Source organism: Oncorhynchus nerka, linkage group LG9a, assembly GCF_034236695.1.
Source record: "Oncorhynchus nerka isolate Pitt River linkage group LG9a, Oner_Uvic_2.0, whole genome shotgun sequence".
NCBI classification, from domain to species: Eukaryota; Metazoa; Chordata; class Actinopteri; order Salmoniformes; family Salmonidae; genus Oncorhynchus; species Oncorhynchus nerka.
In genome coordinates this window covers 15,243,815-15,260,851 of record NC_088404.1, presented here as the reverse complement: position 1 = coordinate 15,260,851, position 17,037 = coordinate 15,243,815, and the positions used below count along the sequence as shown (strand labels likewise).

Below are 17,037 nucleotides of genomic sequence, written 5' to 3'. Positions count from 1 at the left end.
ACTACCAATTTGTTCAAACAACTTGCTTTAGGGGATTAAATAAAAATCTTCCAGTGAGCTCTACAGGAAATCTGTGCGCATCAATGATATCCTTTAACTGATTAGGCTCTGTTTTAATGCTGTTATTTCTCTTCCACCAGTGAGTGTCTCCATCATGAGGCTGGTGTGGAAGTCCCTGGACAAGATGAGGTGTTTCCGTAAACGCTCCACCATCTCCTTTCTGGGGGTCCTGATCACCTGTCTCCTCTTCTTCAATCTCTACATGGAGGATGGATACATGATGGTAGGCTGTCTCTGGATCTTCCTTCCTATGATGTCATATTTGTATTTTACATTTTGAGTAACAATGCTGTCGTCGTTTTTTAGGAGGTGGGTAAAAGACCTCTGAGAGAGACATCAATGCATCCTTCAAACACTGAGAGATATGTTCACACCTTCAGAGACCTCACTAATTTCTCTGGAACCATAAACGTCACATATCGTTACCTCGCTGGGAACCCACTGCCCCGGAAGAGTAAATGTACCTTTTAATATACCTGTAGATGCACATGTATTTCATCCTGAAAGTCATTGATTTGTATTTTTTATTATTATTATTTATATAGTCATATCAATGTTTGTGTTTACAGAATATCTAACCATTGGATTGTCATCCGTGAAAAGAAAAAGAGGAAATTACCTCATGGAGACGATCAAATCTATTTTTGACCAGTCCAGTTATGAGGAGCTGAAAGAGATTGTGGTGGTGGTCCACCTGGCAGACTTTGACCTGGCCTGGTGTGAAAACCTGGTGCAGGGCATCTCCAGGAAGTTTGCCCACCACATCATCGCTGGGCATCTCCTGGTGATCCATGCCCCTGAGGAGTACTATCCATCACTGGATGGGCTAAAAAGGAACTACAATGACCCAGAGGACAGGGTACGTTTCCGCTCTAAGCAGAACGTGGACTATGCCTTTCTCCTCAACTTCTGCACCAACCTCTCTGATTTCTACATGATGCTGGAGGATGATGTGCGCTGCTCACGGAACTTTCTGACATCCCTGAAGAAGGTGGTCACCTCCAGGGAAGGCTCCTACTGGGTGATGCTGGAGTTCTCCAAGCTTGGCTACATAGGGAAGCTCTACCACTCAAGAGACCTGCCACGCCTGGCCCACTTCTTGCTCATGTTCTACCAGGAGATGCCCTGTGACTGGCTCCTCATTCACTTCCGGGACCTGCTTGCCCAGAAAGACGTGATCCGCTTCAAGCCCTCCTTGTTCCAGCACATGGGCTACTACTCCTCATATAAAGGGGCAGAGAACAAGTTGAAGGATGATGACTTTGAAGAAGACTCCATTGATATCCCTGACAACCCTCCTGCTAGCCTGTACACAAACATTCATGTATTTGAAAACTATGACGCCACCAAGGCTTATAGCAGTGTGGACGAATACTTTTGGGGGAAACACCCCTCTACCGGAGACTTCTTTGTCATTATCTTACACGAACCAACTCAAATCAGCAAGATAAAAATTGTGACAGGAACGGACGATCGTCAGAACGATATCCTGCACCATGGAGCTCTGGAAGTAGGAGAGAAGCTGGTGGGGACAAAGAGAGGAAGGCAGTGTTCTTCCTACATCACGTTAGGGGAGTTTAAATTTGGCAACATTGAGGTTCAAGACGTGGACCACAAGATTGCCTTTGACATTGAGTGTGTTCGTATTGTGGCGACTGCCAGTCAGAAAGAATGGCTGATCATTAGGACTATAAGTCTGTGGACGGCACAACCTCCCAGTCAATGGTACACGGAGGGACCATACCGTTTAGACTAAAGTTTTATATTCACGGGCCTATTCATTTATATTGATTATATGTTGGAGGCTCTATGGTTTCTTTTATTATCCATTATATTTGACATACAGTAAATATTTGAGGATTTGAACGTTAATTGGGTTCAACGTTGTATTTTTGTTATAAAATAAAATGCAGACAAATGTTTCCGTTTCCAAAAGAGCACTTAACAAAGTTAGTGATTTTCACAGTTTTACAGAATATACCATCTCTATCATAACAAACCGTTCATAAACCAGTCAATATCTAATTTGCAGAGGAATGACCTGTGATTGCCTTTTCTTCATATGTTTTCTCAATAGCAGGTGTATAGCAGCCATGTATTTAATGTTGCAGCAATTATACTGACACAAATGTGTTTTAAGATTCCTGTGTTATTTCATTGTCAAGTGGAGAACAAAACACTTGTTTTTTTCCCATCTTCAGAGGAGCTGTGATACAGTCCAACCCACTCTGAGGAATGAGGTAGAGCTTTCTACACATACAGTATTGACTTCGGTGAATTGGGTGATGTGTGGCCCTCTTCCTGGAATTACAATAAACATTTTCTCTAAAAAAATTTTAAAAAACAACAACAACAACTTAAGCTCTTGAGCTTTGGTTGATCACAGTGGAATGGCTGGAATGGAATAAACAGAACAGAGTCAAATGTGTGGTTTCCATATATTTGATGTATTTGATACAATTTAATTTATTCCATTCCAGCCATTACAATGAGCCTGTCCTCCTATAGCTCCTCCCACCAGCCTCCACTGGTTGAACATCTCTTTGAAGAACTGCATCATTTGTGGGGTATTGTGTTCTACTTAGACCAAGAGAGGAGAGTAGTGCCCCCTACTGGTTCTTCAAAACCCCTTCTAGCAGTACAGTATTTGGCCAGAGAGGAGTAGATGGAACAAGAGGCCCAACTCCCCCCTCACTTCCTTTCCGCCTGTGCCTTGGTACTTTAATTGCTGGTAGTTGATCAGCAGGCATGCCACTGTGAACAGTTGAATGATTATATCTGACAGGTATATCACTGTCTCAAAGAGCTTGTGGTCTTTGACTCTACGCATTGTCCTCTCTACCGGTCCCCTCAGTTTTGCAATGATCTGTGTCTCATCCGGCAGGTAGCCAGTAACCGGAAGGTTGCTAGACCTAGTCCCTGAGCTGACAAGGTAAAAATCTGTCTTTCTGCCCCTGAACAAGGCAGTACCCGGGTGCCGAAGACATGGATGTCGATTAAGGCAGCCCCCCGCACCTCTCTGATTCAGAGGGGTTGGGTTAAATGCGGAAGACACATTTCAGTTGAATACATTCAGTTGGACAACTGACTAGGTATCCCCTTACCCTTTCATCATCCATCACATTGCGCCCTGCTGGCCGTTGGAACTTAAAAGGTCGTCCACACCAGGGCCCTTATCCACCATAATGGCCACGTCTGTAGTGAGTAGGGGAACGATGCCACACTGCAGGAATATCTCCTAAACAATTACAGCTCCAGGATAGAGTGCAGATACAGACGTGACTGCGCCATGTAGTGCCATCCCCACCATTACCTTGAAGGTGGAGAAAGACTGTACAGCTGTGTCATGATGTTGCCTCTTTGGGTGTTGCGAGCCCCATTCCCCTCTCCCTACCTCCCCCTTTCCTCCTTCAACTAGGCTGCTGTGGCCAGAGAGACATCGTAAATTCCTGAGGATCTCCTCATGGACACACAGTATAGAGAGAGTACATTTTCATAGAGAACAAAGGAATTCCTTCCACCTCACAGAACTTGATGTAGGAACAAATGTCATGTTCCGGAGAAAGTATAAAAGATTGGTGAAGAATCCAGCTACGAACTGGTCCGTTTGTTACAACTTGGGGAAGCTCATGGGAGACGGCGCGGCCACATTACCATAACGCTGTTTATATAATAGCCTCATATGAGGTTTACATCTAATTGTTGTGTAAGATGAATGAGTGAGTATGATACTGTTTACACAATTTTACAATGTGATTTTGGACTGTTTAATGAAGGAAAACTCAAAAAGGGAATTTGAGTTAATCAGAGGAATCAGAGGACCGCCCCTGAGTCCAGTTAGAGTCAGGCGTCCTGGGACAGCCCCTTTCTGCTGAATAATTCTGAGTAAAACCCAACTTTGAGAAATTAGCACCAGACCATGTTTTTCTCCATTAGGAGGGGACAAAGGTTGTAGACCATTGCTGAATCTTTTAACCATACCACGTGGTTAAACCCTTAGACTATCGATACCGACAGAATAAGAACAAGTCTTTGTTAATAATTACTAGTCTGCAGTTAGGAATTCGGTATCATTGAACACGAAGAACGACAACCGCCGAAACATTCATTCTATAACAAATGAACGAACGTCTCTGAACTATCCCCTCTAACCAAGACAGAGAGAGAGAGAGAGAGAGAGAGAGAGAAAGAGAGAGAGAGAGGACGAAACTCTCCAACAGAAACAAACTTTTCACCAGCGATCAAGACGACACACTGAGCGTAAATATATATATTGATTGCAATTGTTCCCGAATGAGTGAGCGTTCATGTGTAAAGGATTAGCATTTCAATTGTTATAATTATTAACTCTGTAGTGACTTCTTAGTCGACCCCCACTTCCCTTTTGTCTAACAAGCCACCATGCCGGTTTAGCCCACTAGGGCACATTCTCCTATCATTTCTTGTAACCATATTTACTGTTTGTTTATGCATTTCTGTGAATTACTTAGTTAGTAATAAATAAATGATTTAAGACAATTGATGTATGGATGACTCATAGTGAAGACTGGGTTCGTGCAGATAACCAACCATTTGCAACTTTTGGAATGAGACTAACGTGAGGTAAAGTAAATAATTCAATAATTCGAAGACTAATTGATCAGATAAAATATCTGAAAAGTTATTTTAGGAAATTATAACTATGTAATCTGAATATTTTTCCTTGGTGCCCTGACTTCCTAGCTAATTACATTTAGATGATTAATCAGTAATACTAATTACAGAGAATCTTTGATAAAAACCATAAGTCTTCAATTTAATGATAGTAAAGACACGACAGCTGTTAGGAGGATGGTGAGTGGCAGCGGAGCTCTGTAAAGTCTACCAGAACCGTTATGTCTGCATAGTCCTTGAACTCCAGGGGCAGGTGGGCTCTGACGCTCCCTGGTGACATCCAGATGGAGGTGGAGCCAAGCAGGCAGTACAAGATGTTGGCCCAAGAAGTGATGATGCGGCTCACAGTGGACTGGCAGACGCTGTAGCGATTGGCCAGGTCCCTCTGCTTCAGGCCCAGCGCAAGACGAGTCATGAACAGGAAACACTCATCCATCTGTGGCAGGGCCTATTGAACACAAAGCAAAACATATTGGTCATCAAATAGATTGTTCTTCATTTACATAACTCTTGAAATCAATAGTAATAAACATTATGTTTATCATAAACAGAAATATTGCTTCGTTGGGAAAATAGGTTAAATGGCAGCATTACTTCCTCAAGACTTCCTGATTAGGCTCTATGATCTCCTGGATCATTAAAAGCCTGAAAGCACTTGCCTCATTAGTAGTACCATTGTGTGTGTGTAGTATCATGCCAACTCCTTGTCACTCATTATCGTGACAAAGAATGTTTGGCTTGACAATGACAGCAATGGAGTTGGCAAGAGCCCAAACAGATCAGGAACCAGACTGGATCATCTTACAATACTGTACTATACTTAAGTAAGTAGTCACTTACAGATTTTCTTCCAGGAAGGCTAGCCGTAGCTGTTTTAGCTTTGTTGACTCAGACCATCTTTGTTGTTGCTGCCGCCGGTTCAGTCAAATGCCAGAAGGTAATCAGGTGCTTGTGGCTTGCAAATCTTCAGATTATGACTGATATAAAGGCAGATATGTACAATTGTGTCTGTCTAGTTAAACATAGTTGGATACGGTAGTTAAGATATACTAAAAAGTGCTTTTCAATGTCAGTTTTATCCCAGCATGTTCAGGGACACTGAAAACTATTTGGAACGCCCCAAGGGTCCTTGGATGAAAATCATGTCATCTGGACAAAAACATTTTAAAAAACATTTTGTTGTGTTACAGCCTGAATTTAAAATGCATTAAATTGTCAAAGTGGAATAATAATAATGTTTTTATAAATGTTTACAAAATTATAAAAAAATGAAAAGCTGAAATGTCTTGAGTCAATAAGAATTCCACCCCTTTGTTATGGCAATCCTAACCAAGTTCAGGAGTAAAAATGTGCTTAACAAGTCACATAATAAGTTGCATGGAGTCACTCTGTGTTCAATAATAGTGTTTAACATGATTTTTGAATGACTACCTCACCTCTGTACACAACACATACAATTATGGTCCCTCGGTCAAATAGTTAATTTCAAACACCGATTCAACCACAATGACGAGAGAGGTTTTCCGATACCTCACAATTTTTTTGTACAAAAAAAGTATAATTTAACTAGGCAAGTCAGTTAAGAACAAATGATTATATACAATGATGGCCTACCCCGGCCAAACTCTGACCCGGTTAACACTGGGCCAATTGTGCACCGCCCTAAGGGACTCCCAATCACGGCCGGTTGTGATACAGCCTGGACTCAAACCAGGGTCTGTAGTGATGTCTTTTGCACTGAGATGCAGTGCCTTAGACCGCTGCGCCAGTTGGGAGCCCAACCGTATGTTCTCAACGGACCCAGCAAATCTCTGCAGACCAAAGCAGTGTTGTGCTGCCAGATTCTTCAACTTCTACTGCAGTTCCTCTATCTCTAAGAAATTGGTCCTCGGTCTTCATCAGGACCATATCCAGGGCTGCAGGCTCAGTGACTGCGCATTACTGAATGTGAATATCCTCCTGCTTCACATCGACTGCAAGGGGAGGGGAAGTAGGTCTAGGGGAAGGGGGTCTCTCTACCCTTTCTCACACAGGTCTCTGTTTGGCCGGGATGATATCATTCCAATGGAACAAGGTAGGAAGCCTTTCTTGAGGCGTCTGCATCCTCCTCTGCAAAGTTGCTCTCAACAATGAGCGCTGCATACTTTATGGTGTTTAATGAACTTTTATTTTTATGAGACATATTTTCCTGACTTCATCCACAGGAAGTGTGAAAACGAACAGTGGAGTTGTACCAATGATGTGCATAAACCCTGGATGACTGATAGGGGGCACTGTATTGAAGCCACCTAACAGCCATCTTGGCACTTCTCCTCAGTTGTAAAAAAAGATTTTGGAAGCAATAGTGATTCATTTTTTTATGCATACATTTGTTTTTGACAAATGAATTATATTACAGACACCTTGATGCATACTTTTAAATTACACCATATATACACAAAAGTATGTGGATACTACAAATGAGTGGATTAGGCTATTTCAGCCAAACCAAAAGTATGTGGACACCTGCTCGTCGAACATCATTTCCAAAATCATGGGCATTAATATGGAGTTGCTGAAATAGCTGACTCCACTAATTTGTAGATGTTGGAACATTGCTGCGGGTACTTGCTTCCATTCAGCCAAAAGAACATTAGTGAGGTCGGGCACTGATGTTGGGCGATTGCGCCTGGCTCTCAGTCGGTGTTCCAATTCATCCCAAAGGTGCTCGATGGAGTTGAGGTCAGGGCTCTGTGCAAGCCAGTCAAATTCTTCCACGACGATCTCAACAAACCATTTCTGTATGGACCTCGCTTTGTGCACGGGAGCATTGAAATGCTAAAACAGGAACGGGCCTTCCCCAAACTGTTGCCACAATGTTGGAAGCACAGAATCGTCCAGAGAATGTCATTGTATGCTGTAGCTTTAAGAAGTCCCTTCACTGGAACTAAGAGGCCTAGACAGAGCCATGAAAAACAGCTCCAGACCATTATTCCTCCCCCACCAAACTTTATAGTTGGCACAATGCATTGGGGCAGGTAGTGTTCTCGGGATTCCACCAAACCCAGATTCATCCGTCAGACTGCCAGATGGTGAAGCGTGATTCATCACGCCAGAGAACGTGAGTCCAATGGCGGCGAGCTTTACACCACTCCAGCCGGTGCTTTGCATTGCACATGGTGATCTTAGGCTTGTGTACAGCAGCTCAGCCATGGAAACCAATTTCATGTCGCTCCCGACAAACAGTTATTGTGCTGACATTGCTTCCAGAGGCAGTTTGAAACTCTGTAGGGGGTTTTGCAACTTCTCACAAAACGTCTCAAAGTTCATAACAAAAAGGCAGACAACTTGGAGATAAGGAATAACAAAATATATTTATTAACTGAAGTAAACTAAATACAATTAACAATGGTGTGTGTAATCAGTAGTGTAAATGAGTGGTTGCATGCATAAATGTGATAATGAGGGGTGTTAAGGTGCCAAAGCAAATAAACGGCCACAACCAAAATCTAACAGTGTGTCTGCATGGAGTCACCTCAATGCCACTCAGTAAGCAATGGACCTGATCGGACAGCTCAGAGCTTCTGCTCTTTTCTGTCCATAAGAAACAAATGGATTGGTGGAAGAGACAGGGCAGGCCAGGAACAAGGAAGGAGGGTGTGGTCAAGCAAGCAAGGTTTTTATCAGAACGGGCGTAGATTAGTTTCGCCTCTTTCTTTTCCCGACATGAGTTTGTGGTGTTTACTTTAAAAAATAAAATAATAAAAATCTTCATTAAAATTATAGTTCACAACTGTGCAGGGGGAGCCACTTTCATACACACACAATTGATTGTATTTTTTCTCCTTTCTCCCCTTTCCTCTCTTCTAGGTCAGTTTCAGCATTATGGACATGGGTGTATCTGTGGTCCATTTGGCCTGTCTCTCCTCATTGAATGGGGAAGAGGTGTATTTATCCCGGGACACACCCAGGCACAGGTGTGTACCATGTCACTGACGACCCTTCCAGCTCCGCCCACCGACATCCTATTAAGGAAAACAAGAGCAAAGAGAAAGAATACGGCACAGAGTGGGAGGGTTGTCACAAACTGAGGACAGACAATTTTGGTCCCACTCTGTGAGCTTGTGTGACCTACCACTTAGTGGCTGAGCCATTGTTGCTCCTAGATGTTTCCACTTCACAATAACAGCACTTATAGTGGACCGGGGCAGCTCTAGCATGGCAGACATTTTACGAACTGACTTGTTGGAAAGGTGACCACGTTGAAGATCACTGAGCTCTTCAGTAAGGCCATTCTATGGCCATTGTTTGTCTATGGAGATTACATGGATGTGTGCTCGATCCCTCAAGTCATTGGTATCTAAATATTGTGTAAATAAATATATTTTCCAATGTAAAAACAATATTTAGATAACAATGACGCGAGGGATCCTCTGATTATGGTCATCATATTCGCCTTTTTTTGTGTGGAACTCACCACAACTAGCTAGCTACCACGACACCACAAACATCAACAACAGAAAAACACAGGAAGTAAAACGGAAAAGCGTCACTGCTGGGCTGACCAATCGACGAGGAGTTGTACATTTGATCTAACCAATCACACACAACGACGGCGGCTTTGAAAGATTGGCGGTCGAAGCGCAAAGAATAGGGTGCCGTTTGGTTTTAAAGTTATTGTACTTCACATATAGCTAAATGCGTCAGTATGATGCAGGTAAGAGTTTAATTGTTAATTAAATTACTAAAGTTTCTTCCTACATTACTGTTGTCTCTAGCTAATAGCTTGCGGTAGCTTTGTTTGAAAAATGGCTTTGGCTAGCTAACATTAGCCAGGGTACTAGCTAGTTAGCTAAAACATTATCTATGGCCAACGTCAACTTCTGGGCAGTGCCAATGATGACGTTAGCCAACTTAGCTTGTTAAACTATTCAATCTCTTTGCAGAATAAGGAGAATTGTGATCCTAAAGGCCTACAAAGACCGGTAAGTTTCGCCACACTGGTCCTGTTTACCTTTATGATTCCCTCCTTTCCTAGCCGAGTTTTCCCAACTCCACGATGTAGCTACATCAATGGAATTGAGTGTCACTAGTTACCACAATCAGTTAAAATGGCAATATCGTGTGAACTAACTTATTGGTCTTAATTTAAGGTTAGGCTGCCCCAGTATCTGTGCGTTAGATATGATGGGTATTACGGTTCTCCTAACTAACGCGCTGGAAGCAACAAACCAAAAGCCCATTAGACAGCGCAGCAATCGTTATGTTGAAATACGTACGTTACTCACCAAATATGGAGTTTCGTATTAATTTACTCCCGTTATGGCCGATATGTATACTGAACAAAAATATAATTTCAAAGATTTTACCGAGTTAGTGTTCATATTAATATAAATTCATTAGACCTAATCTATGGATTTCACATGACTGGGAATACAGATATGCCTCTGTTGGTAACATACCATAATTTTAATTGTATTTTTTAAAGTAGGGGCATAGTTCAGAAAACCAGTCAGTATCTGGTCTGATGACCATTTGCTTCATGTAGCATAACAGTTGATCACACTGATTGTGGCCAGTAGAATGTTATCCCACTCTTCAAATGGCTGTATGAAGTTGCTGGATATTGGCAAGAACTGGAGCACCATGTTGTACATGTTGCTCCAGTGCATCCCAAACATGCTCAGTGGGTGACATCTGAGTATGCAGGCCATGGAAGAACTGGGAAATGTTTAGCTTCCAGGAATTGTGTACAGATCCTCACGACATGGCTGTGTATTATCATGCTGAAACATGAGATGATGGCGATGGATGACTAAACGCAGAGAAAAAGGTCTGAGATTAACACATGTTTATGAGATATTATATGTTTTGTTCTGAGATATCAGTCAGGTAACCTCTGAATTTTAAAACATGTTTTATATAAATTCTTCTGTTAAAGATTTTCATAGAACAAAATGTTTAAGATCTCCTAAGCCTGTGCTTACCACAGACTTATTATTTTTGTGAGTAACAAATGTATTTTGACATTAATATGCTTGCAGAGCTGTATGTTGGAATCGGAGCTTCCTTGGCTTTAGATCTCTAACCCACAAGCTAGGGCAGGGTTAGGCATAAGGCTAGCAGTGTGGTTAGGTTTAAATTCAAAAAGTTTTTGCGTGATATTCATAATCTCTAACACCACCCCAACATCAACATACTTTTGGTCATGTAGCGTGTAGACACCTGCTCGTCGAACAAAATCATGGGTAATCTGGAGTTGCCCCCCCTTGCTGCTTTAACTGCTTCTACTCTTCTGGGAAGGGTTACCACTACATGTTGGAACATTGCTGCAGGGACTTGCTCCCATTCAGCTACAAGAGCATTAGTGAGGTTGGGCGATTGGGCCTGGCTCGCAGTCGGCGTTCCAATTCATCCCAAAGCTGTTAGATGGGGTCGACGTCAGGGCTCTGTGCAGACGAGTCAAGTTCTTCCACACCGATCTCAACAATCCATTTCTGTATGGACCTCGCTTTGTGCACAGGGCATTGTCATGCTGAAACAGGAAAGGGCCTTCCCCAAACTGTTGCCACGAAGTTGGAAGCATAGAATTGTCTAGAATGTAATTGTGCTCTGTAGCATTAAGATTTCCCTCCACTGGAACTAAAGGGCCTAGTCCAAACCATGAAAACAGCCCCAGACCACTATTCCTCCTTCGCCAAACAGAAATTTGTCTGATGGACTGCCTGATGGTGAAACTTGATTCATCACTCCAGAGAATCAGTTTCCACTCCTCCAGAGTCCAAGCTTTACACCACTCCAGCCGGCGCTTGGCATTGCGCATGGTGATCCTAGACGTGTGTGCCGTATCTCAGCCATGGAAACCCATTTCCCAACTAACAGTTCTTGTGCTGACGTTGTTTCCTGGAGGCAATTTGGATCTCTGTATTGAGTGTTGCAACCAAGGACTGACGAGTTTTACACGCTTCAGTACTCGGCGGTCCTGTTCCGTGTGCTTGTGTGGCCTACCACTTCACTGCTGAGCCGTTGTTGCTCCTAGACGTTTCGACTTCACAATAACAGCACTTACAGTTGACCAGGGCAGCTCTAGCAAAAAAAAATAACTGACTTGTTGGAAAGGTGGCATCCTATGACGGTGCCACGTTGAACGTCAGTGAGCTCTTCAGTACAGGCCCTCCTATTGTCAATGTTTGACTATGGAGATTGCATAGCAGTGTGTTCATTTTTATACACCGGTCAGCCACATGTGTGGCTGAAATAGCCGAATCCACTCATTTTGAAGTGGTGTCCACCTAGTTTGTGTGTGTTGGGGTGGTGCTGGAGATGATGAATATGGAGTTCAAACATTTTACATTTCCCTTTAAGAAGAAACATTGTAGAAGAAGGCTGAGGGTTATCCATAATTATGACTTTGTGGTAACTAGTGACAACCCTGTAGCTCTGACTACATCGTGTCGCTGTCGGTCGATACTTATAAAATGTAAATTCTGAAACCCTTACTGTGTACATAATGTTTGTCCTCGGTAGCTTTTTTTGTTGTTTAAAAAAAAATGAAATCCATCCTTTTTTAATAAAACGTTAATTAAATACAACCACCAACTGTTTCCTCGTATCGACTGTGAGCGACTTGATCTAGTCGGAGGTACTTTACCAACAGTCGTCGCAACCCAACTCCACCGTGATGTACATCGTGGAGCTGGGAACCCCATCTACTCCATTCCTGGCTAGCTAGTTGCCATAAAATAAAGTTGCCCATTTGGCTGGCTACCATTTTGAATTCATAACTTTGAACCAGTAATGGTGAGCTAGAGGCAATTAGGTTTAATCCAGGATGTTTTTCTACCTGATAGATGGCAACTTCAATGGTTTCTGTGGGTCCACAGAGAGTTCAAATACCCTCTGCCCCAGAGACTACAGACAAAAACGCAATTACAGGTACATTTCTATAGCTACCATTCTGTCTGATGTGCCATCTGAAACTGTATAGAAACACATCACACCACTTTTAATGGTGCTAACAATGTACCAAATATGTTTTTTGCTCTATTCTGAATCGCCATGATGTCACAACAGGTCCTGGGAGAGAGCCTGTCACCTCTTCCTCCGGTGCCGCTCCGGCAAAGTAAGTCTTCTGTCCAGTAATATCGTCACCTCACCCTGATGTTGTGCGTTTGGAATTTGTTTAAGAAGGGTCAATTCGCCTGAGCATTTTTAGGTTTTATCAACTAGATGTGTCATGAAGGTGTGGTTTTACAATCGCTACGTCTCTCCTCATCAGGAAATTCACCATCCATGACTTTGACATCGGGCGGCCCCTGGGCAAGGGCAAGTTTGGGAACGTGTACGTTGCGCGGGATAAGAAGCTGAATTTCATTGTGGCACTGAAAGTGCTCTTCAAGTCTCAGATGGAGAAGGAAGGCGTGGAGCACCAGCTCCGAAGAGAGATTGAGATTCAGTCCCATCTTAGGTCACTAGTACCCTGATTTGGAATTTCTCAACTTTTTGAATCTAGCCTAGTGGGGGTATAGGTTGATGTTGCCTTAATATAATGATTTCTCTGCAGGAAATGTTTTGACTTGCTGGTTAACACCAACATCATGAAATATACTTCAGTAAGCAGATTTCAGCTGGCGTTTAGAAACTGACCAGTATTCCCTTTATAATTCAGGGTGTATTATTTTCTCAGGTTGGGGAAGGTAGATTTAAATCATTCCATCCTCCTGTTCCTTTAGACACCCCAACATCCTGCGCTTCTACAACTACTTCCATGACCACTCAAGGGTCTTTCTGATCCTGGAGTACGCCCCACGGGGTGAGATGTACAAAGAGTTGCAGAAATGTGGTCGCTTCGATGACCAGCGCACTGCTACGGTAAGAGAATTTGGCATTTTATTGTTGCATAGACAAGCTAATTCTATTCTGAATAATCAGTATCCGTTGCTTCTTTCACCCAAGACCTCCAATCATAGCATTTGGTTGTTAGATAGTATATTTGTAATAATAAAGTAATCATTTGGTCTGATAATGGTAGCTACATTTTGGCATTGCTTTAAGTTGGCATTACTTTATTTGCATTTGAATTGCAACGTGGAAATAAGTAATGTCTAATATATGTGTGTCCTTTTTTAGTACATGGAGGAGTTGGCTGATGCGCTGCAGTACTGCCATGAGAGGAAGGTCATACACCGTGACATCAAGCCTGAGAACCTGTTACTGGGTCTCCGTGGGGAGCTAAAGATAGCAGACTTCGGCTGGTCTGTCCATGCCCCATCCTTAAGGTGAGCGAACCCTGAACTGAACCCTCTATAGCCTCATATGTTTGCTTCACAACTAAATACTGTCCATTTGTATGTTTGAGACTACATTACCGTCAGATTGTACAGAATTACTGATCTACAAATCACCTTGTTGCATCCCAAATAACTACTTGTTTATGTCAACAAGATTGGAGATTCTGCACCCTGCCTAGCTCAAACTGATCTCCTCAAATACACAATGTCATGAATTCACTGGGTTTTTCTTCATCTTGACTGTCTATTTGTAGACATGTTGCCGTTAGGAAAACCTTGTCACTTACCTAGCTGCTGTCTTACCCCCATTCTAGGCGCCGCACAATGTGTGGAACGCTGGACTACCTGCCCCCAGAGATGATTGAGGGGAAGATCCACGATGAGAAGGTGGACCTCTGGTCCATCGGGGTGCTCTGCTACGAGTGCCTAGTTGGAAACCCCCCGTTTGAAACTGCCAGCCACTCCGACACGTACAAACGCATCACAAAGGTTCGCTTTTTTTTATCGTCAATTACTTGTATATCCAGTAGTAATATTATCCCTAATTCAAGTGTAATGGCTTGAGTAGTTCCATTGTGATTTCTGACTAACATCTGTTTAAATAGAATAGGAATACATGTAGTAGTTAGATATTCACCCAAGGCACAGCTTTTAAACGGTGATGAATGACCTCCCATCTCTCAGGTTGACCTGCAGTTCCCAAAGGTGGTGTCTGATGGTGCTCGGGACCTGGTCTCTAAGCTGCTCCGCCACAGTCCCTCTATGCGGCTCCCCCTGCAGAGCGTCATCAACCACCCCTGGGTGAAAAGCAACTCCCGGCGGGTCCTACCTGTCGTCTTTGCTCCCAAGAAACCCTAACTGTCCAATGTTCCAGCCTGTCTACACTGACAAGAAACTCCTAAACCACCATAGACCTATATGTTTATAGGTAATTGAATATTCATGTTTATAAATAATTGAACACCACTCAGTACGTTCCAGCCTGCCTTCTACCTGGGTGGAGGACTGACTCTTACCCTGCTGATTGGGAGTTCAACTTTCAGGATTTCACTTGTTTTTTTTTTACTTACCCGGACAACCTTCATCCACAATTTTAGTTTCACTTGCAGATATAGATGGATCTGTTAAGCTGGGACAACCAAAGGACTATAGACTACTCTCATTTTAATTTACATTCAGCCCCAGAACAATTCAAGGGCGCCCTCTACTGTGTGAGATCATTTCTTGCGTTTCTTTAAATAGATTTTATAAATGTATTTACTTTGTCTTTGGTTTCCTTTCTCCTTTTTTTTCTCTTTTCAACATACCTTTTTATACAGTCTGCATGAAACATCCTCTACAAAACCTATTCTTTATATGTTCCTTTTGCAACTGTTTTGAAATAAATATGGCATTGGGTGCTTCACAGGATGATGCCAAATTGATTTATGGAAACGAGTGGCAAGTATCAATTAAGGTTATGAATGAAGTAGTGGGTGAAATTCCATGTCTTACCTCTCCTTTTCCAGCTGATGTCAGTGTTGTTCTGTGGTCCACTGGGACTATCATTATCCTCAGTCCTGGAAATGATTCCTGTCATGGGGGGACCGTTTTTGTCTGGGTCCTGCATGACTGCTTAGGGTGTATCTGAGATGGCCATAGCCCTGGTCAAAAGGAGTGCCTGTCTATAGTGAATAGATTTGTTACACTGACAGGAAGATAAGGATAACTCTTAATACATTGTAAAGCATGGCTGGGACTGTAATAAATGCACTGAGTAATTCTACTGTCTGGTAACACCGGTCTGGCTGTCGCGATAACAGAATAATGCAGAGATTGAACACGGAGGCTATGAAGTGAATGCGATGCTCATTGAAAGAGATTTTATTCAGACCCCGAGCCCAACCAAAGCACACACACTTCATCCCCCAGCCAGTACCCGGTGAGAGGTCATATGTTAAGGCCATTTAGGAGCTTCAGTTAAAAGCAACCCCAGGGCGCCACTGGCACGTTCTATACCGTGTGAATGTTTAAACCCTCTTTTAGCTTGACCTATAACCCCATTCTGTTATTGTATGTCTAGGAAATATCAGTTCTCTCCATGAACCTGGTAATCTAATGTGTGTGCAAATGATTTTTCTTTAGCTGGAGGTAAGGCTCTTCTGGTGTCTTTTCCCATCCATACTGCTGGTCTGGAGGACTCGCAGCTCTCTAACGAGGCACTTGACTTCAAATCCAAAGCTTTCATAAAACTTGATATTACTTTACATTTTCCATCTGAGGTACAGTATTTCTGCCCAAATTTCAATGAAATGAATAGTACCACGTTGGTTGAATGACCACAGCCTCAGTCTTTGACTAGCTGAAAGTGTGGCAATGCATCATACAGGCATCTGTAAATGAGCCGTGATACAGTGTGAAACTACAAAAATGACAAATGTGCGGCACCTCGAAGCCAGAATTTGATCTAGAGGAAATTACCGGTCTTATAAGCTCAATAGAAATGTATGCAGATCTGTTTAAAAAAAAAACATGTTATAAGAACTCCCATTTGTATTACATGCTTGAATATGAAGTTAACATACACACTGACCATTTATTTATACTTTTTGCTTTAGGAGTACCCTAATGTATTTGCTCTCTTTTACTACAATGGGAGTGGCCCAAATTAGTTTGACAAAGTCAAATCTGCTACCTTTTATCCAATGATTGCTGACCTCAAGTCTAGTCGTGTGTGTCTGTCTCCCAGTTTTCAGCAAGACCGTTTGCTCGGTTTGTGTGTGAGGAGAGGGGGAAATAGAAGATAAATGAAGTCCCATTGTCTCATCTCTTCTGGGAGCTTTAGAGACTGAGGACGTACACAGTAATCACTCATCCTGTCAGTGGGTCTGAAGCTCACAGTCACACACTATCACAGTCACACAGCTACACCATCACAGTCACATACACCGTCACTCTCACAGTCCCACGGCTACACCATCACTATCACAGCTACACAGTCACATACACCGTCACACGGCTACACCATCACTATCACAGTCACTTATCACAGCCACACAGCTACACCTTCAGTCGT

At 42.7% G+C, this 17,037-nt stretch overlaps 2 protein-coding genes and 1 long non-coding RNA gene across 3 annotated transcripts in view; 2 read left to right on the top strand and 1 right to left on the bottom strand.

Annotated features, from left to right (window-relative positions):
- The window catches only part of LOC115115583 (alpha-1,3-mannosyl-glycoprotein 4-beta-N-acetylglucosaminyltransferase C-like), a 32,341-nt gene extending 30,070 nt beyond the window's left edge, over nucleotides 1–2,271 (top strand). Inside the window, exons 2-4 of the mRNA XM_065022120.1 lie at nucleotides 141–283; nucleotides 367–514; nucleotides 630–2,271. Coding sequence (XP_064878192.1) covers nucleotides 141–283; nucleotides 367–514; nucleotides 630–1,816 — 1,478 coding nt within the window. The 3' untranslated portion in view covers nucleotides 1,817–2,271. The remainder of the gene's footprint in view (nucleotides 1–140; nucleotides 284–366; nucleotides 515–629) is intronic.
- A 5,776-nt stretch (nucleotides 2,272–8,047) lies between these two features.
- LOC135573333 (uncharacterized) lies at nucleotides 8,048–9,990 on the bottom strand. Its single transcript, XR_010464665.1, has 2 exons — nucleotides 9,707–9,990; nucleotides 8,048–8,717 (listed from the first exon to the last, which is right to left on the bottom strand). It is a non-coding gene; the product is annotated as an uncharacterized LOC135573333 (long non-coding RNA).
- Nucleotides 9,297–15,392, top strand: LOC115115577 (aurora kinase B-like). Its single transcript, XM_029644058.2, has 9 exons — nucleotides 9,297–9,409; nucleotides 9,639–9,677; nucleotides 12,543–12,627; nucleotides 12,766–12,814; nucleotides 12,971–13,159; nucleotides 13,425–13,563; nucleotides 13,822–13,970; nucleotides 14,297–14,471; nucleotides 14,667–15,392. Exons 1-9 carry the CDS (start codon nucleotides 9,401–9,403, stop codon nucleotides 14,838–14,840), a joined length of 1,008 nt encoding a protein of 335 aa, XP_029499918.1. The 5' UTR covers nucleotides 9,297–9,400; the 3' UTR covers nucleotides 14,841–15,392.
- Nucleotides 15,393–17,037: the final 1,645 nt, after the last annotated feature.